The sequence below is a fragment of the Hippocampus bargibanti genome, linkage group LG07 (genome assembly GCF_051943395.1).
Source record: "Hippocampus bargibanti isolate YZ-2025 linkage group LG07, ASM5194339v1, whole genome shotgun sequence".
Classification (NCBI taxonomy): Eukaryota; Metazoa; Chordata; class Actinopteri; order Syngnathiformes; family Syngnathidae; genus Hippocampus; species Hippocampus bargibanti.
The window spans coordinates 5,342,933-5,366,716 of NC_142740.1; the positions used below are offsets into that span (position 1 = coordinate 5,342,933).

At 44.6% G+C, this 23,784-nt stretch overlaps 2 protein-coding genes across 4 annotated transcripts in view; both read left to right on the plus strand.

The window, feature by feature from the left end:
• The window catches only part of trappc8 (trafficking protein particle complex subunit 8), a 41,195-nt gene extending 26,284 nt beyond the window's left edge, over positions 1-14,911 (plus strand). For all 3 annotated transcript variants that reach the window (XM_089001577.1, XM_089001578.1, XM_089001580.1), the window contains 11 exons: positions 643-912; positions 2,157-2,578; positions 3,343-3,487; positions 3,566-3,662; positions 5,620-5,691; positions 5,771-5,829; positions 6,283-6,462; positions 7,253-7,354; positions 8,591-8,730; positions 8,810-8,899; positions 14,284-14,911. In XM_089001577.1, the coding sequence (XP_088857703.1) occupies positions 643-912; positions 2,157-2,578; positions 3,343-3,487; positions 3,566-3,662; positions 5,620-5,691; positions 5,771-5,829; positions 6,283-6,462; positions 7,253-7,354; positions 8,591-8,730; positions 8,810-8,899; positions 14,284-14,584 (1,878 nt within the window). In that variant the 3' untranslated portion in view covers positions 14,585-14,911. The remainder of the gene's footprint in view (positions 1-642; positions 913-2,156; positions 2,579-3,342; positions 3,488-3,565; positions 3,663-5,619; positions 5,692-5,770; positions 5,830-6,282; positions 6,463-7,252; positions 7,355-8,590; positions 8,731-8,809; positions 8,900-14,283) is intronic.
• Positions 14,912-16,411: 1,500 nt separating this feature from the next.
• On the plus strand, positions 16,412-22,759 carry dohh (deoxyhypusine hydroxylase/monooxygenase). The gene is made up of 6 exons (XM_089001599.1): positions 16,412-16,659; positions 17,614-17,720; positions 17,797-17,964; positions 18,045-18,121; positions 18,857-19,106; positions 20,632-22,759. Exons 2-6 carry the CDS (start codon positions 17,615-17,617, stop codon positions 20,940-20,942), a joined length of 912 nt encoding a protein of 303 aa, XP_088857725.1. The 5' UTR covers positions 16,412-16,659; position 17,614; the 3' UTR covers positions 20,943-22,759.
• The last annotated feature ends 1,025 nt before the right edge of the window (positions 22,760-23,784 follow it).

The window sequence follows — 23,784 nt, forward strand, 5'->3', positions numbered from 1 at the left end:
AGAGCGTGAGAAAATGGATAGAAAACAGTGACATTTGGACTAGTTTCAACTTTGATAGTTCAAAGGCCGAGTGTAGACTGCAAGGTTAAAATATCCCATCAATCAGGCGCCACAAATAACCCGCACAAGCCATCTGCACACTTGTTGCTAAAAGCTATCAACCCAGCTAAGAACACAATTGATGAGGAACAAGGTAAAATTATGGCAGAGAAAGCACCTCCAAGGGATCATTCATCAAGTGTTTAATGCTGATGAAAGCGGCCACGCCATTCCATCAAGCCATCAACGACCATCATAAAGGTCAATAAAAGGACGTTATTATACAGTACAGTTTATTTCTTTAATTATAATACCGTAGCACATTTATTATACATAAAATAAGGTTTATTTTGTGTCATTTTAAGGCTTATTTGGTAGAAAATTATGTTTTATGGGGACCTTGGAATGGATTATTCTCATTTTAATGGTTTCCTATGGGAAATTAATTTTTGGGATACATACTTTGTCTGGAAACCAATTAAGTTCATAAGCCAAGGTATCACTGTACAGCGGAGAATATGGTCTCTTCTTTTTGCGTGCGGAACATAACCGTCTGGAACGGGCGACTTTTACATCACACCCGGTTGGTGCGCTCTGCCGCAGGCTCGGCTGCGGCTCCTGCCGCACCGGACGGGCTGCTTGAGGATCACGGGCGTGGTCTACGACCTGGCCGCCGCGTCGTCGCCCGAGACGCCGGACGAGGACAGCGGCGGCAACCCGCACAAGGCGGAGCGGGTGGTCGTCAGCGGCAAGCAGGATCTGAAGATTCGGGGCCCGCGACTCAACCTCACCAAGGAGGACAAAATGTTTGTGCGCTACGGCGCCGACCGCCGCTTGGAGCCCGTCATCGCGCCGCCGATGCCCCTCATGGAGGTAATTATTCCCCGCCCCCCCCAAAAAAAAATAATAATAATCCATTTAATTTCTAAGCGCCTTTCAAACATCTCAAGGTCACTTTAGCTCGCTAGTTAGATAGCAAATAGATAGCTAGCTAGGTATCAGCTAACTAGTTAGATAGCAAATAGATAATTAGCTGGATAGCCAGCTACATAGCTATCAAGGTAGCCAGCTTTTCAAAACTCAAGGTCACTTTACAGTCACAGGATAAGGTTTTCTGTGAGTGAGCAGCGGCAGCCACACGCGCCAGCGTTCACTCAACCAGGAAGTAACTCAAATCGATAGAAAGTGAGCTGGCTAGCTATTTAGCTGTTGAGCTAATCGATAGCTAGCGAGATAGCTAGCCAACTGGATAGCGAGATAGCTAATAGATAGCAAATAGATAGCTAGCTAGGTAGCTCGCCAGATGGCCAGCTAAATAGCTATTTGGAAGCTTTGTCTATGTATGTATTTTAAGTTTTTTTTGGTCAAATATTTGTCTTTATTTTATTTTCTAGCCAGCCAATAGATAGCGAGCTATATAGCTATATAGCTAGTCAGGTAGACAGCTACTTAGCCAGCTAGCTGTAATAGATAGCAAATCGAGTGTGATCCAAGCATGTGCCAGCGTTCGCTCAACCCTGAATAACTTTAATAGATAGAAAGTTAGCTTGCTAGCTAATAGATAGATAGCTATCTAGCTAGGTTATATATAGCTTATAGATATCAAATATATAGCTAGCTAGATAGCCAGCTATCTAGCTAATAGATAGTAAATAGATAGCTAGCTAGGAAGAAAGTTATCTATCTAGCTAGCTAATGGATAACCAATAGATCGATAGATAGCTATCTAGCTAGCTTATAGATAGCAAATATATAGACCGCTACATAGCCAGCTAGCTATAATAGATAACAAATTGAGTGTGATCCAAGCATGCGCCAGCATTCACTCAACCCCAAATAACTTTGATAGAAAGTTTACTAGCTCGCTAATAGATAACTAATAGATGATATATAGCAATCTAGCTAGGTTATAGATATCAAATATATAGCTAGCTATATAGCCAGCTATCTAGCTAATAGATAGCAAATAGATAGCTAGCTAGGAAGAAAGTTATCTATCTCGCAAGCTAATGGATAATCAATAGATAGATAGCGAACACATAGCTAGCTAGTTAGCCAGCTAGCTATAATAGATAGCAAAACGAGTATGATCCAAGCGCCCTTTTTGCGGGCGTCAGGTGTTCTTCCTGCAGTTCCCGACGGCGCTGCTGTGCGGCGAGATCCGCAAAGCCTACGTGGAGTTCTGCAACGTGAGCGGCGTGTCGCTGCGCGGCCTGCGGGTGGCCTCCACCCACCCCGACTTTTTCACCTTCGGGAGCCCGTCGGCCGGCACGCCGCTAAGCCCCGCCTCGGCTGAGAACTGCTCGGCTTACAAGACCTTAGCGGCGGCGGCGACGCCCACGCCGGGCCGAGAGACGCTGGCGTCGGCGGCCGACTTTGGGCCGGCCTCGGACGCGGCGGACGTGCCCGTGGGCGGCGCCCTGCGGCCGGGCCAGTCCGCCCAGCTCCCCCTTTGGCTGCGAGGACCCGACCGCGAAGGAGTCCACCAGATCAACTTCCTGTTCTACTACGAAAGTGGCGAGGAAGGGGCCAAGATCAGGTGGAGAGAAAGCCTTTGCCTGTCGCCTTCAATACAAAATGGCGGCGGCGGCGCCGGTCATGATGATGATAATAATAATAATACATTTAATTTATAAGCGCCTTTCAAAACTCTCACGGACACTTTACAGTCACAGGATACTTTTTCTATGGGTAAGCAGCGGCAGCCACTCAGATCGGAAATAACTCCAATAGAAGAAAGCTAGCTAGCCAGCAAACAAAGCTATCGAGATAGCCAGCAAGGTATATACTGTATATAATAGATCGCTAATAGATAATAGATCGCTATCAGATTGCTAGCTAGCTATATAGCCAACAGATAACTAATAATAATAATAATAATAATAATACACCCCATTTATAAGCGCCCCTCAAAAATCCCAAAGACACCATAATACATTTAATTTCTAAGCGCCTTTCAAAACTCTCAAGGACACTTTACAGTCACAGGATATTTTTTTCTGCGGGTGAGCAGCGGCAGCCACACGCCAGCGTTCACTTAAGCCCAAAGTAACTCAAATAGATAGAAAGCTAGCTAATAAATACAGTAATAATACATTTAATTTCTAAGCGCCTTTCACAGCTCTCAAGGACACTTTACAGTCACATGATATTTTTTTCTGCGGGTGAGCAGCGGCAGCCGCACGCGCCAGTGTTCACTTAAGCCGAAAGTAACTCAAATAGATAGAAAGCTAGCTCGCTAGCTAATAGATACCATAATCATAATAATAATAATGATGATGGATGTTTGTCGTTTGTGGTCAGCCACCGGCTGGTTCGCCACTCCGTCTTCATCTGCGCCAGTCGCTCGCTCAGCGTTCAGGCCTCAGCCCGCATTAGCGCCGTCGCGCCTCGGCGTCAAGATGGCGGCGGCGCTTTGGTCTTCATCGACGTGGAGAACATCAACACGGTGAGCGTCCCCGGTTGGCGATGTTTCGGGCTGGGGTGGCGCCGCTCACGTCCGTCCGTCTTCCTTTGGGCTCCCCAGAACGAAGGTGGCGTGCGCGAGTTCCACATCGTGCAGGTGTCCAGCGGCAGCCGACGCTGGAGCCTCAGCCAGTGCGTCAACCCGTCCCAGGAGAAAGGTACACCGCTCCACCGCGCCATCACCGCGACGACGACCGCCATTTTGCTTTTTTTCCTTTGACAACTTGGCTGCTGGGAATTGACCATTTCTCCATTGGGAGACTCATCAAGCTTATCTTATCTTACCTTATTTTTTCTTTTTTTTTTAATTGTCTTATTTTATTTTTTTATTGTCTTATATTTTTATCTTTTTTTTCCTTTTTTTTATAGATATTTTATCTTTTATTTTCTTTTTTTATGATTTCTTTTTTTCTTGTTTTCTTATCTTATACTTTTCATACTATCTTTTCTGTTCTTTTTTTAGATTATTTTATTGTTTATTTTCATATCTTTTGTTTTTTTATCTTTTCTTTAGATTTTCTTTTGTTTTAGTATCTTATCTTTTCTTATTTTTTCTTTTATTAGATTATCTTTTCTTATCTTATTTTTTCTTATAATTTCTTGTCTTACGATCGTAATTTTTTTATTTGATCTTTTCTTTTGTTTTTTTTAGATTATTTTATCGTTTATTTTAACATTTTATGTTTTTTAAAATCTTTTCTTATCTTTTCTTATCTTTTTTTAGATTATCTTTTCACATCTTATTTTGTTCTTATATTTTCTTATTTTCATAATCATATTTTTTATGTGATCTTTTCTTTTGTTTTTTAAATTATCTTATTTTTTCTTACCTTATATTTTTATCTTTTCTTTTTTAGTTTATCCTATCTTTTATTTCCTTATTTTTTCTTTTTTTTTAGATTATATTTTCTTATTTTATTTCTTCCTATCTTTTCTTATTTTATAATCTGATATATTTTTGTATTTTATCTTTTCTTGTTTAGATTATTTTATCTTTTATTTTCTTGTCTTATTTTTACTTATTTTATCTTTTTATTTATCTTTTTTAGATGATCTTTTCTTGTCTTATTTTTTTATATTTTCTTATTTTAGAATCTTACATTTTTGTATTTTATCTTTTATTTTCTTATCTTAGATTTTTATCTTTTTTAGATTATCCTATTTTTTCTTTTTTTAGATTATCTTTTGTTATCTTATTTTTTCTGATATTTTCTTATTTTATAATGTGATATAGTTTAGTTTATCTTTTCTTGTTTACGTTATCTTATTTTCTTATTTTATTTTTTCTTATATTTTTATTTTATCTTTTTTAGATGATTCTATTTTTTCTTTTCTTATCTTTTCTTTTTTTAGATTATCTCTTATTTTATTTTTTTCTGATATTTTCTCATTTTTTCAGCTTTTTATATTTTTTTATTTTGTCTTTTCTTTTTTAATTATCTTACCTTTTATTCTCTTATCTTATTTCTTCTTATCTTATATTTTTATATTTTCTTTTCTTTTTTGGATTATATTTTCTTATTATATTTTTTCCTATATTTTCTTATTTTGTAATCTTATATCTTTGTAATATATCTTTTCCTGTTTACATTATTTTATCTTATTTTCTTATCTTAGATTTTTTTCTTTTTTAGATTATCCTATCTTTTCTATTTTTTGATTATCTTTTCTTATTTTATTTTTTCTGCTATTTTCTTATTTTACAATATTTTTTTTAATTTTATCTTTTCTTATCTTTTAATCTATTTTATATTTTCATCTTTTATTTTTTATTTTATCTTATTTTTTTATTGTCTTATTTTCTTTCCTTATTTTCTTTGCGTTTTCTTTTTTAGATTATCCTTATCTTTTCTTACCTTATTTTGTCTTTTCTTATTATTTTATCTTTTGATTTATTTAGATGCTCTTATTTTTTCCTTATCTTTTTTTGTTTAATCTTCCCTTCCACCACTTCCTGGTTTACGTGTCCATTTCTACACGCAGTTGTAAGAATTGGCGTGTGTTTCAAATCGCGGTTAGCGTGTTAGCGTACCTGCTAAAGTGATGGTTGGAATGCATTAGGTCAGCGTGTCGGTCATCTTTGAGGCCATCTTGACATTTTTCTCCACCTTTCAGACTGCAAAGTGAGCAGCCGAGAACGAGCCAAGCTTTGTTTCCGAGCCACGCCGTGCACGCAAACTCAACAAGGTGCGTCGACGCCGCCGCCGCCGTCACGTACGCGGCCGACGAGGCGCTCGTTTCATTTTTCTGTTTCTTGTGTTCGTAGCGACCTCCAAGGACGGCGACATGCTCACGTTTGCGGACGTCCACCTGGGCGGCGAGCGGGTAGGAGAGAGTCTGGTGACGCCATGTTTCTCGCTTGAGCTATCTAGCTAGCTATCTATTTGCTGTCTATTTGCTATCTGACTAGCTAGCTTTCTATCTATTTGAGTGACTTCCGCTGACGCGTATGGCTGCCGTTGCTCACCCGCAGAAAAACTGATCCTCTGACTGTAAAGCGACCTTGATATTTTTGAAAGGCTGGCTACCTAGCTAGCTATGTACCTGGCTACCTAGCTAGCTATCTATTTGCTATCTTTTCGCTATCTAACTAGCTAGCTATTAGTTATCTAGCTAGCTATTAGTTATCTATTAGCTATCTAGCTAGCTTTCTATCTATTTGAGGGACTTCCAGGTTGAGTGAATGCTGGCACGTGTGGCTGCTGCTGCTCACCCGCAGAAAAAAAAACTGATCGTGTGACTGTCATCCTCCATTCTTTGTTTTCGATGCACTTGCAGATCGTCAGTTCGGCCACGCCGTGCGGCGACTTTTTCTTCCGCTGCCGTCAGGCGTCCGAGCGTCGGCGGGCCGACGGCGGCCCCTCGTGGCCGAGGACCCCGTCGGGCGCCGCCAAGGACCCCGTCCGCGTGGTCGACGACTGCGAACGCTTTGACCTTGACCTCATCGTCATCTGGAAGGTCGACTCATTTGTCCTTGCTAGCGCACACACACGTCTTTATTTTTTAATCTTGTGAGGTGTGTGTGTGTTTGTATGACTAGTCTTGTGAGGACCACTAACATTTTATACCATCGTAGTGAGGACATTTTGGCCGGTCCTCAAGTTTTTCATTCTCAAGGCTTCTAGGGGGTCGATGTATGCATCTGTTAAAGTTTCAGAGAGGTCCTCACCTATCACCCAAAATGAGTTTTGGGTGTGTATTTTCATTTCACTTGGATACACACAATTTTTACTCAGTGTGTGTGTGTGTGTGTGTGTGTGTGTGTGTGTGTGTGTGTGTGTGTGTGTGTGTGTGTGTGTGTGTGTGTGTGTGTGTGTGTGTGCGTGGTTGACAGGAAAAGTTCATACCACAAAAAGTAAAATGATATTTTAACCAAATTCACTACAGCGGTGAGGACTTTGAACGTACCCATTCAGAGTCCTCACTCCTGCCGTTATTTCAGTTTCAAGTTCACTTTTTATTGCTTTGTGTTTAGAAAAGTTGAGGTGGGAAATGGCCTGACATTTTGTCTTCAAATGGAACACTAGTTCTTCTCTAAACTTTATCAGCAACGGTGGTCCTCACTCCTTATCTGGAGTTATCCAAACCTCGCAAAGCCATTGAAACAGAAATGTGTGTTTGTGTGTGTGTGTGTGTGTGTGTGTGTGTGTGTGTGTGTGTGTGTGTGTGTGTGTGTGTGTGTGTGTGTGTGTGTGTGTGTGTGTGTGTGTGTGTGTGTGTGTGTGTGTGTGTGTGTGTGTGTGCGCAGGCGTACGTGGTGGAGGACAACAAGCAGCTGATCTTAGAAGGTCAACTCCATGTGGCGCTTCAGGCCGTGGGGAAGGAGGCCACTTCGCTTGCGCCCATACAGGTGACATCTTCTGTTCCCCCCCCCCCCCCCCCCCCCCCCCCCCCCCCCCCCAAAAAAAAAAAAAAAAAAAAAACGCCATTTTGTCCACAGGAATGAGAATAGATAAAACTAAATACAGGTAACATCCGACTTACGACCGAGTTCCGTTCAGACCAAATGGTCGTAAGTCAGAAATGGTCGTAAGTCAAAAATGCTCGCGCGTCGCGGTGCCCGGCATAGAATTATTTTTTTTTTTAAATAGGGTCTGAAGGTTGTGGTCGTAAGTACGGGCGGTCGTAAGTCCAGCCGGTCATAAGTTGGATGTTACCTGGGGTAACATTGGTCTTATAATAATAATAATAATAATAATAATAATAGCAATAGCAGTAATAATTGTAGTAATAATAGTAGTAGTAATAATAGTTGTAGTAATAATAATAATAGTAGTATTAGTAATAGTTGTAGTAGTAATAATAATAGTAGTAGTCGTAGTAATAATAATAGTAATAGCAGTAATAATAATAGTAATAATAATAGTAGTAATAATAATAGTAGTAATAATAGTAATAATAGTAATAATACATGTCAGTACAGTCACTGGATAAGTTTTTCTGTGAGTGAGCAGTGGCAACCGCATGCGCCAGCGTTCACTCAACCCACTAATAGGAAGCTAATTAGCCAGCTAATAATAATAATAATAATAATAATAATAATAATAATAATAATAATACATGTCATTTCTAAGCACCTTTCAAAACTCTCAAGGTCACTTTACAGTCACAGGATAAAGATATCTAATAGATAGCAAGCGAGATAGCTAGGGAGCCAGCTACATAGCTAATAGATAGCAAATAAAGTGCTCGCTAGGTAGCTAGCCAGATAACTTCTTGGATAGCGCAAAATGTATAAAGAATTTGAAAGTTGACCGGGAGCCAGTGGAGCTCTTGGAGGACGGGGTTGATGTGGTGAGAGGATGGCTAGCTAGGTAGCCAACCAGCTAGCTCATAGATAGCAAATAGCTAGCTAGCTAGGTAGCCAGCTAGATACAGTAACTCGCTAGATATCTAGCCAACAAACACCTAACAGCTAGCCAGATAACAAATAAATAGAAAATATATAGCTAGCTAGGTAGCCAGATAGCTAGCTAATAGATAGCAAATAGCTAGCTAAGTAGTTATTCAGACTTTTTTCTCATTTGTGTGCCAATCGAGGCGCTTTGACCTTATTGGGTCGTGTCTCGTTTCTCCCCGTCGGCAGGAAGCTCAGGAGATGGTTCTCCTCAAGTTCAAATCGGACCCGCCCCCCGCCGCCGCGCTACCGCCCGCCCAGCTGTCACGACTCGTCAAGAGTAACCTGCACTACGCCCAAACCTTCGCGCACAACTTCGCTAGCGACAGGTTGGACAGACACACGCAGTTGGAGCATTTTTTAAAAATTGTTATGATTATTATTATTATTATTATTTTATTTTGGTAGTGCTTGTGTGGTTCCTGTTTCTTTGGTTCTGTCCAACTGCTACCGGACTGACGTGGACGTCACCGTAGACCTCCGGCACAAAACCAGCAGGTGGGTGTCCTCTTGGCTGCCTGTCATCTTTGGGTTGTTGGGGCTCGTCAATAATATTAATAATAATAATAATAATGGTAATATTAATAATACATTTCATTTATAAGCGCCTTTCCAAACTCTCAATGTCACTTTACAGTCACAGGATTAGTTTTCTGTGGGTGAGCAGCGGTAGCCAGAAGAGCTAGCATTCACTCAACCCCGAATAATTCAAATAGATAGAAAGTTAGCTATCGAGCTAATAGATAACTAATAAATAGATAGCTATTTAGCTAGCTAATAGCTAGCTTAGACCCCTCCATGAGTCGTCACCTTACCGTGGTGGAGGGGTTTGTGTATCCCAATGATCCTAGGAGCTAGGTTGTCTGGGGCTTCATGCCCCTGGTAGGGTCACCCATGGCAAACAGGTCCTGGGTGAGGGACCAGACAAAGTACGACTCAGAAGACCCCGTATGATGAGAAAGTCAAATGGACCTAGTTTTCCCTTGCCCGGACGCGGGTCACCGGGGCCTCTCTCTGGAGCCAGGCCTGGAGATGGGGCTCGTTGGCGAGCGCCTGGTGGCCGGGCCTACACCCATGGGGCCCGGTCGGGCTCAGCCCGAAGAGGAAACGTGGGTCCCCCTTCTCAAGGGCGCACCACCCATGGGAGGGGCCAGAGGGGTCGGGTGCAATGTGAGCTGGGCAGCAGCCAAAGGCGGGGACCCTGGTGGTCCGACCCTCGACTGCAGAAGCTAGCTCTGGGGACGTGGAATGTCACCTCTCTTACAGGGAAGGAGCCTGAGCTGGTGCACGAGGTTGAAAAGTTCAGACTAGACATAGTTGGGCTTGCCTCCACACACAGCCTGGGTTCCGGTACCAGCCCTCTCGAGAGGGGTTGGACTCTCTTCCACTCTGGAGTTGCCCACGGTGAGAGGCGTAGAGCAGGTGTCGGCATACTTATTGCCCCCCGACTCGCCGCCTGTACATTGGGATTCACCCCAGTAGACGAAAGGGTTGCTTCCCTCCGCCTTCAGGTGGGGGGACGGGTTCTGACTGTTGTCTGTGCATATGCACCAAACAGCAGTTCAGTGTACCCATCCTTTTTGGAGACCTTAGGGGGTGTGCTGGAGAGCGCTCCCCCTGGGGACTCCCTTGTTCTGCTGGGCGATTTCAATGCTCATGTGGGCAATGACAGTGGGACCTGGAAGGGCGTGATTGGGAGGAATGGCCCCCCCGATCAGAACAGGAGTGGTGTCTTGTTATTAGACTTCTGTGCTCAACACGGATTGTCTATAACAAACACTTTATTCAAACATAAGGGTATCCATATGTGCACGTGGCACCAGGACACCCTTGGTCGCAGTTCGATGATTGACTTTATAGTTGTATCATCGGATTTGCGGAGCTGTCAACTGATCACCACCTGGTGGTGAGTAGGCTCCGTTGGTGGGGGAAGATGCCAGTCCGACCTGGAAGACCCAAACGTGTTGTGAGGGTTTGTTGGGAACGTCTGGCAGAATCCCCTGTCAGAAGGAGTTTCAACTCCCACCTCCGGCAGAACTATACACATGAGGTGGGGGACATTGAGTCCGAATGGACCATGTTCCGTACCTCCCTTGCTGAGGCGGCAAATCAGAGTTGCGGCCGTAAGGTGGTTGGTGCCTGTCGTGGAGGCAATCCCCGTACTCGCTGGTGGACACCAGTAGTAAGGGATGCCGTAAAGCTGAAGAAGGAGTCCTACCGGGCTTATATAGCCTGTGGGACTCCTGAGACAGCTGACACGTATCGACTAGCCAAGCGGAATGCAGCCTCTGTGGTCGCCGAGGCAAAAACACGGGCATGGGAAGAGTTCGGTGAGGCCATGGAAGCCGACTTCCGGACCGCTTCGAGGAAATTCTGGTCCACCATCCGGCGTCTCGGGAGGGGAAAGCAGTGCACCACTAACACTGTGTACAGTGAGGGTGGGGCGCTGCTGACTTCGACTCGAGACGTCGTGAACCGGTGGGCAGAGTACTTCGAAGACCTCCTCAACTCCACCAACACGCCTTCCTTGGAGGAAGCAGTGTCTGGGGACTCCGAGGTGGGCCCTCCGATCCTTGTGACTGAAGTCACCGAGGTGGTTAAAAAGCTCCTCGGTGGCAAGGGGTGGATGAGATCCGACCGGAGTTCCTAAAGGCTCTGGATGTTGTGGGGCTGTCCTGGCTGACACGCCTCTGCAACATTGCGTGGTCATCGGGGAGAGTGCCTCTGGATTGGCAGACCGGGGTGGTGGTCCCCCTTTTTAAGAAGGGGGACCGGAGGGTGTGTTCCAACTACAGAGGGATCACACTCCTCAGCCTCCCTGGAAAGGTCTATTCAGGGGTCCTAGAGGGGCGGGTCCGTCGGAAAGTCGAGCCTCAGATTGAGGAGGAACAGTGTGGTTTTCGTCCCAGCCGCGGAACAGTGGACCAGCTCTACACCCTTAGCAGGGTCCTCGAGGGCGCATGGGAATTCGCCCAACCACTCTACATGTGTTTTGTAGACTTGGAGAAAGCGTTTGACCGTGTCCCTCGTGGAGTTCTGTGGAGGGTACTTCGGGAGTATGGGGTACAGGAGCGGCTGATACGGGCCGTTCGGTCCCTATATGACCGATGTCAGAGTCTGGTTCGCATTGCCGGCAGTAAGTCGGAATCGTTTCCAGTGAGGGTTGGGCTCCGCCAAGGCTGCCCTTTGTCACCGATTCTGTTCATAACCTTTATGGACAGAATTTCTAGGCGCAGCCGAAGCGTTGAAGGTTTCCGTTTTGGTAGCCTCAGTATAGCATCTCTGCTTTTTGCAGATGATGTTGTACTGTTGGGGCCTTCAAGTGGAGCTCTCCAACTCTCGCTGGAGCGTTTCGCAGCCGAATGTGAAGCCGCTGGGATGAGAATCAGCACCTCCAAATCTGAGACAATGGTTCTCAGTCGGAAAAGGGTGGAGTGCCCTCTCCGGGTCGGGGAGGAGATTTTGCCTCAAGTGGAGGAGTTTAAGTATCTGGGTGTCTTGTTCACGAGTGAGGGTGAAAGGGATCGAGAGGTCGACAGGCGGATCGGTGCGGCGTCTGCCGTGATGCGGACTTTGTACCGATCTGTCGTGGTGAAGAAGGAGCTGAGCCAAAAAGCAAAGCTCTCAATCTACCGGTCGATCTACGTCCCAACCCTCATCTATGGTCACGAGCTATGGGTTGTGTCCGAAAGAACGAGATCCCGGATGCAAGCGGCCGAAATGAGCTTTCTCCGTCGGGTGTCCGGGCTCTCCCTTAGAGATAGGGTGAGAAGCTCGGTCATCCGGGAGGGGCTCAAAGTCGAGCCGCTTCTCCTCCACATCGAGAGGAGCCAGATGAGGTGGCTCGGGCATCTGATTAGGATGCCCCCGGGACGTCTCCCTCGCGAGGTGTTCCGGGCATGTCCCACTGGCAGGAGACCCCGGGGACGACCCAGAACACGCTGGAGAGACTGTCTCCCAGCTGGCATGGGAACGCCTCGGGATCCGCCAGGACGAGCTGGAAGAAGTGGCTGGGGAGAGGGAAGTCTGGGCTTCCCTACTGAAGCTGCTGCCCCCGCGACCCGACCCCGGATAAGCGGCAGAAGATGGATGGATGGATAGCTAGCTTAGAGATAGCAAATATATAGCTAATTAGATAGCCAGCTAGCTAATAGATAGCAAATAGCTAGCTAGGTAGCCAGATAGTTCGCTAGCTAGATAGCCAGACAATAATCATAATACATTTCATTTCTAAGCGCCTTTCAAAACTGTCAAGGTCACTTTACAGTCACAGGATCAGTTTTTCTGTGGTTGAGCAGCGGTAGCCACACGCGTCAGCGTTCACTCAACCCGGAAGTAACCCAAATAGATAGAAATCTAGCTAGCTAGCTAATAGCCAATAGTAATCACTATATATTTCATTTCTAACTGCCATTCAGAACCCACAAGGTCACTTTCCAGTCAGTTTTTCTGTGGGTGAGCAGCGGCAGCCACATGCGCTAGCGTTCACTCAACCCCGAATAACTTAAATAGATAGAAAGGTAGCTAATAGATAACTAATAGAACGGTAGCTATCTAGCTAGCTAATAGATAGCAAATAGATAGTTAGCCAGGTAGAAAGTTGGTTACCTAATGGACAACCAATAGATAGATAGCTATCTAGCTAGCTTATAGATAGCTTATAGATTTATAGATAGCTAGCTAGATAGCCAGCTATCTAGTTAATAGAGAGCAAATAGATAGTTAGCTTGGTAGAAAGTTAGCTACCTAATGGATAGCCGATAGATAGATAGATACATAGCAAAAATATAGCGAGCTAGATAGCCAGCTAGCTAATAGATATCAAATAGATAGCTAGCTAGGTAGAAAGTTAGCTAGCTAGCTATTAGATCACTAATAGATAGCTATCGAGCTAGCTTATAGATTTATAGATAGCCAGATAGCTAGCTAATAGATAGCAAATAGCTAGCTAGCTAGATAGCCAGATAATAATCATAATACATTTCATTTCTAACTGCCTTTCAGAACCCACAAGGTCACTTTCGAGTCACAGGGTCAGTTTTTCTGTGGGTGAGCAGCGGCAGCCACATGCGCCAGCGTTCACTCAACCCCGAATAACTTAAATAGATAGAAAGGTAGCTAATAGATAACTAATAGAACGATAGCTATCTAGCTAGCTAATAGATAGCAAATAGATAGCTAGCTAGGTAGAAAGTTAGCTAGCTAGCTATTAAATCACTAATAGATAGCTATCGAGCTAGCTTATAGATTTATAGATAGCTAGCTAGATAGCCAGCTATCTAGTTAATAGAGAGCAAATAATAGTTAGCTAGGTAGAAAGTTAGCTACCTAATGGATAACATAGATAGATAGCAAAAATATAGCGAGCTAGATAGCCAGCTAGCTAATAGATATCAAATAGATAGCTAGCTAGGTAGAAAGTTAGCTAGCTAGCTATTAAATCACTAATAGATAGCTATCGAGCTAGCTTATAGATTTATAGATAGCTAGCTAGATAGCCAGCTATCTAGTTAATAGAGAGCAAATAGATAGTTAGCTAGGTAGAAAGTTAGCTACCTAATAGATAGATAGCAAAATATAGCGAGCTAGATAGCCAGCTAGCTAATAGATATCAAATAGATAGCTAGCTAGGTAGAAAGTTAGCTAGCTAGCTATTAGGTCACTAATAGATAGATAGCTATCGAGCTAGCTTATAGATAGCAACTATATAGCTAGCTCGGTAGCCAGATAGCCAGGTCGATAGCTCAAGTGAGCAACATAATGTAAAAAGACCAGGAAGGCCCCATTGTCCCCTTTCCGATGGACATTATTCATATGATATCAATAAGGTCGCAAGCTAATCATTCCCTCCTGTGTGCTTTTTTGGTCTTGTGGTTTTGTAGCTGTGAGAGGAGCGAGTGCGCCTGCCGCTTCGCTTGGGTGGGCCAGACTTTCTACCGGCTGTCGCTTTGCCCCCGTCAGACGCGTCAGCTGGAACTACGAGCCTGCTTCCTGGCGCCCGGCGTCTACAACATCAATACGCACGCCGTGTGCGCCGCCATTCGCCAAGAGTGCGGCCGCGCCCCCACCCAGCCGGAGGTCGCGCAACATAGCGCCGGACCGGCGCTGATCGTCATCGCGGACGCTGACTTTGCCGCGTTGAGGCCAAGTGAGGGAAGCGGCGAAGGAACCGCCACTGACTGACTGACTGAAGTTGACACGTGACCGCAATTTGAGCGTGTGACCAGAAGGTGGCGTCCAAAGTCCCTCCGAGGTTCACTCGACTTCCTGTTCGCATCCCAGAAGTCGAAAACCGGCAAGCGTTTGATTGACACTTCCAAACGAATCACGCGGTCAGCGCGGTTAAAAAAAACCCTGAAAGTACGCGCAAAAAGGCCATCAGCTTTTGTTTTTAGAGGTCGCCCACGTGGGCGTCGCGCGACTCCACCTTACGTCTTTTTCCTCGATTCTATTTATAACACATATCATGTACAGAAAAAAAATAAATGACAACTAATTCTCCACTGACAATCTGCTTTGTGTTTTAGATTTAGCTAGCTATTAGCTATCTATTCGCTAGCTAATAGCTATCCATTCGCTCGCTAATAGCTATCTATTTGCTAGCTATTATTGTTATTTTTTTTTTATGTGACTTCCGGGTTGAGTGGGAACGCTGGCGCGTGTGACTGCCGCTGCTCACACACACAGTAAAAATATCCTGTGAATGAAAAGTGTCCTTGAGAATTTTGAAAGGCGCTTATAAATGAAATTTATTATTATTAACTATTAGCTATCTATTCGCTAGCTATTAGCTATCTATTCTACAGCTGCCTCTTTCATCTACAACTGCTTCATGTCACAAAGAGGGTACAGCAAGTGCTGAAGAATGAATGACTGTGTCCTTATGTTGTCATATTATTTGTTATTTCGTTTTTTTTGTTCTTTTGACTTTTGTTTATGTAGATATTAGTAAGAAATATTGTGCTAAGTCTATTCTCATTAAGTTTATTCTCTCTCTATTGTCGTTTCTGTAATACCGTACAATAGCTATCTTGGTTGGCTAGCTATTGGCTTGCTAGCTAGCTTTCTATCTACTATTTGTCTTACTATTCTATTTGAGTTACTTCCGGGTTGAGTGAACGCTGGCACACGTTATGCTTTTATCAATCCGAACATACGCAGCGATAAAAAACAAATTATATATAGATATATAAATATGATTTATAGGATGACTTTTGCTGGTTTGCCGTGACAACATTAGCATTGTCATTGGCTACTAGCAATTGACACCAACTGGATTTCAGCCAAAATGCTTTTTGGAAGATCGGTTCACAATTAAAAAAAAACAAATTCCCCGTATAAAAATTATAGTACGCCATACATTATTTGAAATTATTACAAAAATACGTATAAAAATGGTGAAAACGTATACATTGACAGGTATGACTTTGCCAATGTGATATAGAAGAGGTACGGTTCTTACTGACGGGTGACAAACACTTCCGTAGTACGGAAACTGATTAGGGTCAAAAATAATGGTGGGATATTCTCATTTTCACGTAGAAAGTGAATGTATACTCCCAAGACACACATTAAGATCATTTTATGAATAAAATTTATAATAATAATAAGTTTAATTTACAAAACATTCTTTACTTACAGACAGTGGCTTATTTTTCGGTGTTCAATTCCCTTACACGTTTCGGCGTATACTTCCGCTTTCGTCAGAGTGAATTTAACACGATAACAAATTTAATTTACATGGTCCTTTCAAAGCACCCAAGGACACTATACAATCAAAAAGAACAAGGGAAAAATAAACACCAGGACAATCAAACCATGAATAAAATTGTAAAAAAATTAAAGAGATGATTAAACTAAACAGTGAATGCGATTTTAAACAAACGAGCACGAGCCAAAACCTTTGGCGAATAACTGACAGTAACCTGGCTGTCCACAAGGGGGCGGTCGCGCGAATTTTAACTACAGCCCGCAAAGGAAGCGGCACACCATGAAAACGAAGAAGAAATACGATCCGCTCCGCGGTCCAACATGGAGGCGATTTTCAGCCACGTTGTCATGAGATGTCGACTGTGCGATGAAAGTAGAATCTTTTATTAAATTATTGGAGTTATCTGAGTTGGGCATAGGCATGAGGTCCTCGCAGGTTCACGCGCCGCCCCGTGTGACGTAGACGGAAGGCGTGACGTGAGGTTTTGTAACGGTTGTAAACGGCGCACGTTCGGAGTAACAACTTGACGATTACCATTCATTGTCAGGTGAGTTTATTCATTTATTTGTTTCTTTATTTGGGGTGTGGCGTCAAGAACCCTGTGCGTTGCTAAGTGTTCCTTTTAGAAGCGAACCGTTTAGGCAGTCGGTGACGTCACGGTTGCACGCTTGAAACCAAACGTGGCTCGCTAGCCTAGCTTCCAATCAGCACGAAGAGTCAGTATAGACAAGATCAAACCCCCACTCCCCCAACCTGACCACCAAGATAATAATTCATCACACATTTCTCATAGCATATTAAAGTGCATTTAAATAGCTTTTAAATGATGTATAGATTATTGTTCTGTGACAATAAGGAAATAATGGAATTTTTAATGTTCTAAATATGAGGGGATTTTCTGCCTGTATTCACAGTTAAAACAATGAAAATCTGTGAGCGAGTTCTTTATTACAGTTTAAACGATCATAACTTTCTTAATTTTTGGCAGATCTTAACGGGTAAGGTACCATTGGAAAGCTTTTGAAATTCCAAACAGAAAACACCAGAAAAGATTCAAAATACAAATGAGCAAATATCATGATCGAATGCAGGCAGGTTTTCGTCAGAAATCCAAAATGGCTGTCACCGAATACTAGGAAAGAAAATGGCGAGCTCTAGAAATATACACGCTAATGCTTCCTTTTGTTTGCAACTTGGCAGTTATGGAGAAAAAGATATATTCTACCACTTCTATGAGTTACAGAAATACAATTTACTCACCTTTATAAACTGTAGTGTTAGTAAAAAGAGCGTCAACTAGCTCTTTGTTATCTAGCTGCTAGTTAACTATTATCCTCTGACTGTAAAGTGTACTTGAGAGTTATGAAAGGCACTTAAAATGAAGTGTATTATTATTATTATTATTATTAGTATTAGTATTAGCTAGCTAGCTAATTTGCTATCTATTTGAGTTACTTCCGGGTTGAGTGAATGCTGGTGCGTGTGGCTGATTTCTCATAAGGATGGCCAGCGCGGAGCAGCTGGCCGCGGTGGGTTCCGTCCTGGTGGATCCCCGGCAGGACCTGACGCGGAGGTTCCGAGCTCTGTTCACCCTGAAGAATTTGGGAGGTACGTTTCAAGACGTTAGGGGCAAACAGTGTCAAGGCAGCGTGATGTTGATGTCGGACGGCGTCCTGTTTGGCAGGCGGCGAGGCGGTGGAGTGGATCGGCAAGGCCTTCGACGACGACTCGGCGCTGCTCAAGCACGAGCTGGCCTACTGCCTGGGTCAGATGCAGGACAGGCGCGCCGTCCCCGTCCTCAGCGCCGTCCTGGAGGACACCCGCCAGGAGGCTATGGTGCGCCACGAAGCCGGTGAGTGGCGGTGCCTCGCCGCAGATGCTTTGTCCGCGCACGCTTGCACCCCATTGGCCGCTTAATTTTTTTGCCCCCAGGAGAAGCTTTGGGAGCAATCGGGGACCTGGAGGTTCTGGACCTGCTGAAGGCCTACTGCCAGGACCCCGTCGTTGAGGTAGCATTGAATAAGTCCACGTGTCCCTCCAGCAATGCCAGGCATTTCTAATACCTAGCGACCACACTAGCCAGCGACCACACTAGCTAGTTACTGAACTAGCCAGCGACCGAACTAGCTAGCCACTGGACTAGCTAGCGACCGAACTAGCCAGCGACCGAACTAGCTAGCGACCGAACTAGCTAGCCACTGGACTAGCTAGCGACCGAACTAGCCAGCGACCACACTAGCTAGTTACTGAACTAGCCAGTGACCGAACTAGCTAGCCACTGGACTAGCTAGCGACCGAACTAGCCAGCGACCGAACGAGCTAGTGACCAAGCGAGACAGCGACTTAACTAGCTAGCGACCGAGCTAGCCAGCGACCAAACTATATATATATACACAAATAAATACATAAACAACCACTTAAATACATACATAAATAAATACATATGTAGATACATATACATGTATATATATATAGTAGAAAATGATGTTTTATGGGGACTTGGGAGCAGATTATTCTCATTTGAATGGTTTCTTATGGGAAATAAATGTTTGGAAGACGTACTTTTCTCCTTACACACACTTTCTGGGAACCAATTAAATTCGTAAACTGAGGTATGCAAAAAATGCTGTCATAATCCCACTTTGTTCCTAAAAAAACATCCTTTATTTTCCCTCCGAATAACCACCAATTGTCCACCAACAAGTTGTCTCGTTTCCTTGTCACCGATGCGGACGACCTTGCAGGTGGCGGAGACGTGCCAGCTGGCCGTGCGCCGTCTGGAGTGGCTTCAGAGCGGCGGCGACCGGCGGGACGTCGAAGCCAAGGACAACCCGTACCGCTCGGTGGACCCGGCGCCGCCCGCCGCCGCCGCCGGCGTGGACGAGCTACGCGGGCGCCTGCTGGACGAGAAGCTGCCGCTCTTCGAGCGCTACAGCGCCATGTTCGCGCTAAGGAACCTGGGCGGACCGCAGGCCGTCCTCGCCTTGGGGGACGGTGAGAGGCCACACTGAACGCAAGCGCCATTTTCTACTTGTTTCTCAAATGATGCCGGCCGGCTTCCTCGAAGCCGCTGGTGTCCAAGTCAAGGCCCGGGGGCCAAAGCTGGCTCCCCACATCATATTATTCGGCCCACAAAACCAACTCAAACTTGTTCAATTCCATGCTCATCTATCGAGCTAGCTAGCGACCGAACTATCTAGCAACCAAAATAGCTAGCGGCCGAACTTGCTAGTGACCGAAGTACCTAGCGACCGAACTAGCCAGTGACCGAACTAGCTAGCGATCGAACTAGCTAGCGACCATACTTGCCAGCGACCGAACTAGCTAGCGACCAAACTATCTAGCAAGCAAATTAGCTCGCGACCAAACTAGCTAGCGACCAAACTAGCCACCAAAATAGCTAGAGACCAAACTAGCTAGCGACCGAACTAGCTATCTCACCAATCTAGCTAGCGACTGAAATATCTAGCGACCAAACTAGCTAGCGACCTAACTAGTTCGTAACCGAACTAGCTAGTGACCAAAATAGCTAGCGACCAAAATAGCTAGCGACCTAACTAGTTCGTAACCGAACTAGCTAGTGACCAAAATAGCTAGCGACCAAAATAGCTAGCGACCAAAATAGCTAGTGACCAAAATAGCTAGTGATCGAACTAGCTATGGACCGAACTAGCTAGCGACCGAACTAGATAGCGACCAAACTAGATAGCGACCAAACTAGATAGCGACCGAACTAGCCAGCGACAGAACTAGCCAGCGACCAAACTAGCCAGCGACCGAACTAGCTAGCGACCAAACTATCTAGCAACCAAATTAGCTCGCGACCAAACTAGCTAGTGACCAAACTAGCTAGTGACCAAAATAGCTAGCGACCAAACTAGCTAGCGACCAAACTAGCTAGAGACCAAAATAGCGAACAACCAAAATCAAGGCCCGGGGCCAAATGTGGCCCATCACATCATTTTATTCGGCCCGCGAAAGCAAATCAAACTTGTGAAATTCCATGCTCATCAATCGAGCTAGCGAGCGACCAAACTAGCTAGCGACCGAACTAGCTATCCCACCAATCTAGCTAGCGACTGAAATATCTAGCGACCAAACTAGCTAGCGACCGAACTAGCTAGCGACCAAAATAGCTAGCGACCACACAAGCTAGCGACCGAACTAGCTAGCGATCGAACTAGCTATGGACCGAACTAGCTAGCGACCGAACTAGCTAGCCACTGAAATATCTAGCGACCAAACTAGCTAGCGACCTAACTAGTTCGTAACCAAACTAGCTAGTGACCAAAATAGCTAGCGACCAAAATAGCTAGCGACCGAACTAGCTAGTGATCGAACTAGCTATGGACCAAACTAGCTAGCGACCACACTAGCTAGCGACCGAGCTAGCTAGCGACCGAAATAGCTAGCGACCGAACTAGCTAGCGACCGAACTAGCTATCGTTTTTGTGACGGGTTAATGGCATAACGCTGACATTGGTTGCGTTTTATTTCTTGATGTCTTTATTTTTGTCAGGCTTGCGGTGTTCGAGCGCCCTTTTCCGCCACGAGATCGGCTACGTCCTGGGTCAGATGCAAGACCCGGCGGCGGTCCCGGCCCTGCGCGCCGTCCTGGAACGCGCCGGCGAGAGCGCCATGGTGCGCCACGAAGCGGCCGAGGCTTTGGGTTCCATCGGCCGGGACGATTGCCTGGCGGTGCTTCGCCGTTTCCGTGACGACGGCGAGCGAGTGGTCAAGGAGAGCTGCCAAGTGGCCTTGGACATGCTGGACTATGAGAACAACCAAGAGTTCCAGTATGCCGATGGACTTGCTAGGCTACAAGGATGAGCACTGGGGAGGGAGACGTGTGTAGAAAGGAAAGTTCTTTTGAAAAACAAGGAAACCAAATGCTATTTTTGTGTCTTTTGTTAGTTCTAGTTATCTATTAGCTAGCAAGCTCACTTTTTGTCTATTTGAGTTACTTCGGGGTTGAGAGTGGGCGCTGGCGCATGTGGCTGCCGCTGCTTACCCGCAAAGAAACGCAGTTTTTCTGCGGGTGAGCGGCTGCCCCGAAGTAACTCAAATCTATGCACTCCCTATTAGCTATCTTTTCGCTAGGTATTAGCTTTCTATTCGCTGGCAATTAGCGCTACCTTTTAGCTATATTTTTAATTGGTTGCTAGCTAGTTTGGTGGCAAGCTAGTTCGGTCGCTAGCTAGTGTGGTCGCTGGCTAGTTCGGTCACTGGCTAGTTCGGTCGCTAGCTAGTTCGGTGACTGTTAGCTATCTATTTGCTAGCTGTTAGATATATATTTGCTAGCTATTAGCTATCTTTTTGCTTGCTATTAGCTATCTTTGTGCTTGCTATTAGCTATCTTTTTGCTTCCTATTAGCTATCTATTCGCTAGCCATTAGCTATCATTTCAATTGGTCGCTAGCTAATTTGGTCGCTAGCTAGTTTGTTCGCTAGCTAGTTCGGTCGCTAGTTAGTTCGGTCCCTGGCGAGTTCGGTCGCTGGCTAGTTTGGTCGCTGGCTAGTTCGGTCGCTAGCTGGTTCGGTTGCTAGCTAGTTCGGTCGGTTGCTCGTGTGGTCGCTGGCTAGTTCGGTCGCTGGCTAGTTCGGTCGCTAGCTAGTTCAGTCACGAGCTAGTTCGGTCGCTGTTAGCTATCTTTTTGCTTGCTATTAGCTATCTATTCGCTAGCCATTAGCTATATTTTTGCTAGCTAGCTTGCTTTCTGTTTGAGTTACTTCCGGGTTGAGTGAACGCTGGCGCATGTGGCTGCCCCTGCTCACCCACAGAAAAAAAAACGGTATCCTGTGACTCTAAAGTGACCTTGATAGTTTTGCAAGGCGCTAAGAAATGAAATGTATTATGAGTTTTTGTGCGGGTGATCAGCGGCAGCCACATGCGCCAGCATTCACTCAACCCGAAAGTAACTCGGATAGAAAACTTGCTAGCTAGCTAAATAGCTAGCCAGCCAACTAGGAAGATATACAGCTTGTTTGCTTGCTTGTTTTTTTTTGTCGTTGTTTTTGTGTTTTCTTTTGTCACTTTGAGTTGTCGTGTAAAACGAAGACCGATTGTTTTTTGCATTTTTGGCAAAGTCATTCATCAAGGAGGAGACTGGGCAATGGCGCCTTTTTGCCAGCACCGTTTTTGATTGAGAGCAATGTCGCTGCCATATGACTGTCATGGCTGGACAGTTCGGTGGCCATCGTGCTTTTTTGCGCCTGTCATGGGCGGCATTTTCACAGCCCCGCTCTGTTCAGCGGAAAGGTTGGAACGGTCGCGGCTTGGAATTGAAGCGGATTTACAGTACGTGAGACAGGAGATGGGAAACAATTTATTTTCATCAATGGATGCTACAGATTTGTGTTTGCTTTCAATATTTAGCTTGTAGGAGACGTGCACATTTTTTAGCATGACGTCCCTTGTCCACTGGTGAAAAGGACGCTTTGATCCTCTAGAACTGCTTCATACAACAAAGTGGGTGTAGAAAGTGCTGAAGATTGAATGTTTCTCCTATGAACGTATGGATTCATGATAACCTCATCAAATTGTAATATTATTTGCTATTTGGGCAAGCTGTCCAACCTAAATGATGTCCATCTAGTCTTGAAAAGTCCGTCTTGAAAATGGCTTTAACAGGAAATCTACTACCAAATCCATTTCTTGTCCTCCTTCAGCCATTTTGGGTTGACAAAACCGCTATTAAATCAACACAAAAATGTATTTGCTCTCTACCGATACAGTGTGCTAGCACTGGCCAGTATGCTATCACTATCGGCTCATGATACTACAATTAGCTAGTGACGAGCCGATCATAGTTTGTGAAAACTGATGTTGCAACAGTTTCATCGATGTTGATTTTTACGCCCCAGGGCCTGCAGAACTTATTGTGAAGGCCTACGGGTAGATTTTTGACCCTGGTAACAAAAAATGGCTGGAATGTGATTGGTTAATTGCTTAAATACAAAAACGCACGTCTGGAAGCAGCGACGACGACAGGAGGAAAGTAATGAAATAATAATATAATAATACATTTTATTTCTAAGCGCCTTTCAAAACTCCCAAGGTCATTTTACAGTCACGGGATAAGTTTTTCTTTGGGTGAACAGCGGCAGCCACACGCGCCAACGTCCACTCAACCCGGAAGTAACTCAAATAGATAGAAAGCAAGGCTAGCTAGCTAGATAGCTAATATGTTTCCTGACTCAAATAGCTAGCTTGCTAAATAGCTAGCTAGCCATATAGCTAATAGCTAGCTATATAGCCAATAGATAGCTAGCTAGCTATAGTCGAAATAACGTGACTTAAGAAATACTGTCATTAAACTGTTTGCATTTTTACTATGAATGTGTTTATTCATGATAACCAACCCATAAGTAACTCAAATAGATAGAAAGCGAGCTAGGTAGGTAATCGCTAGCTAGAGCGCTATTAAGCTAATAGATAGTCAGCTAGATAGCTAGCCAGCCAGATAGGATGCTATTAAGCTAATAGATAGCTAGCCAGTCAGCTGACTAGCTAATAGATAGAAAATACTATACATAGAAACTGAAAGACAATTTGGAATTTTTATTAAGAATTCATGATCATTTTTTAATTGACATTAGTCTGTGATTCCAATGTATTATTATTATTATGCAGGTATTTTTAGCCCAGCACCGCTTTTTGTGACACGCTTCG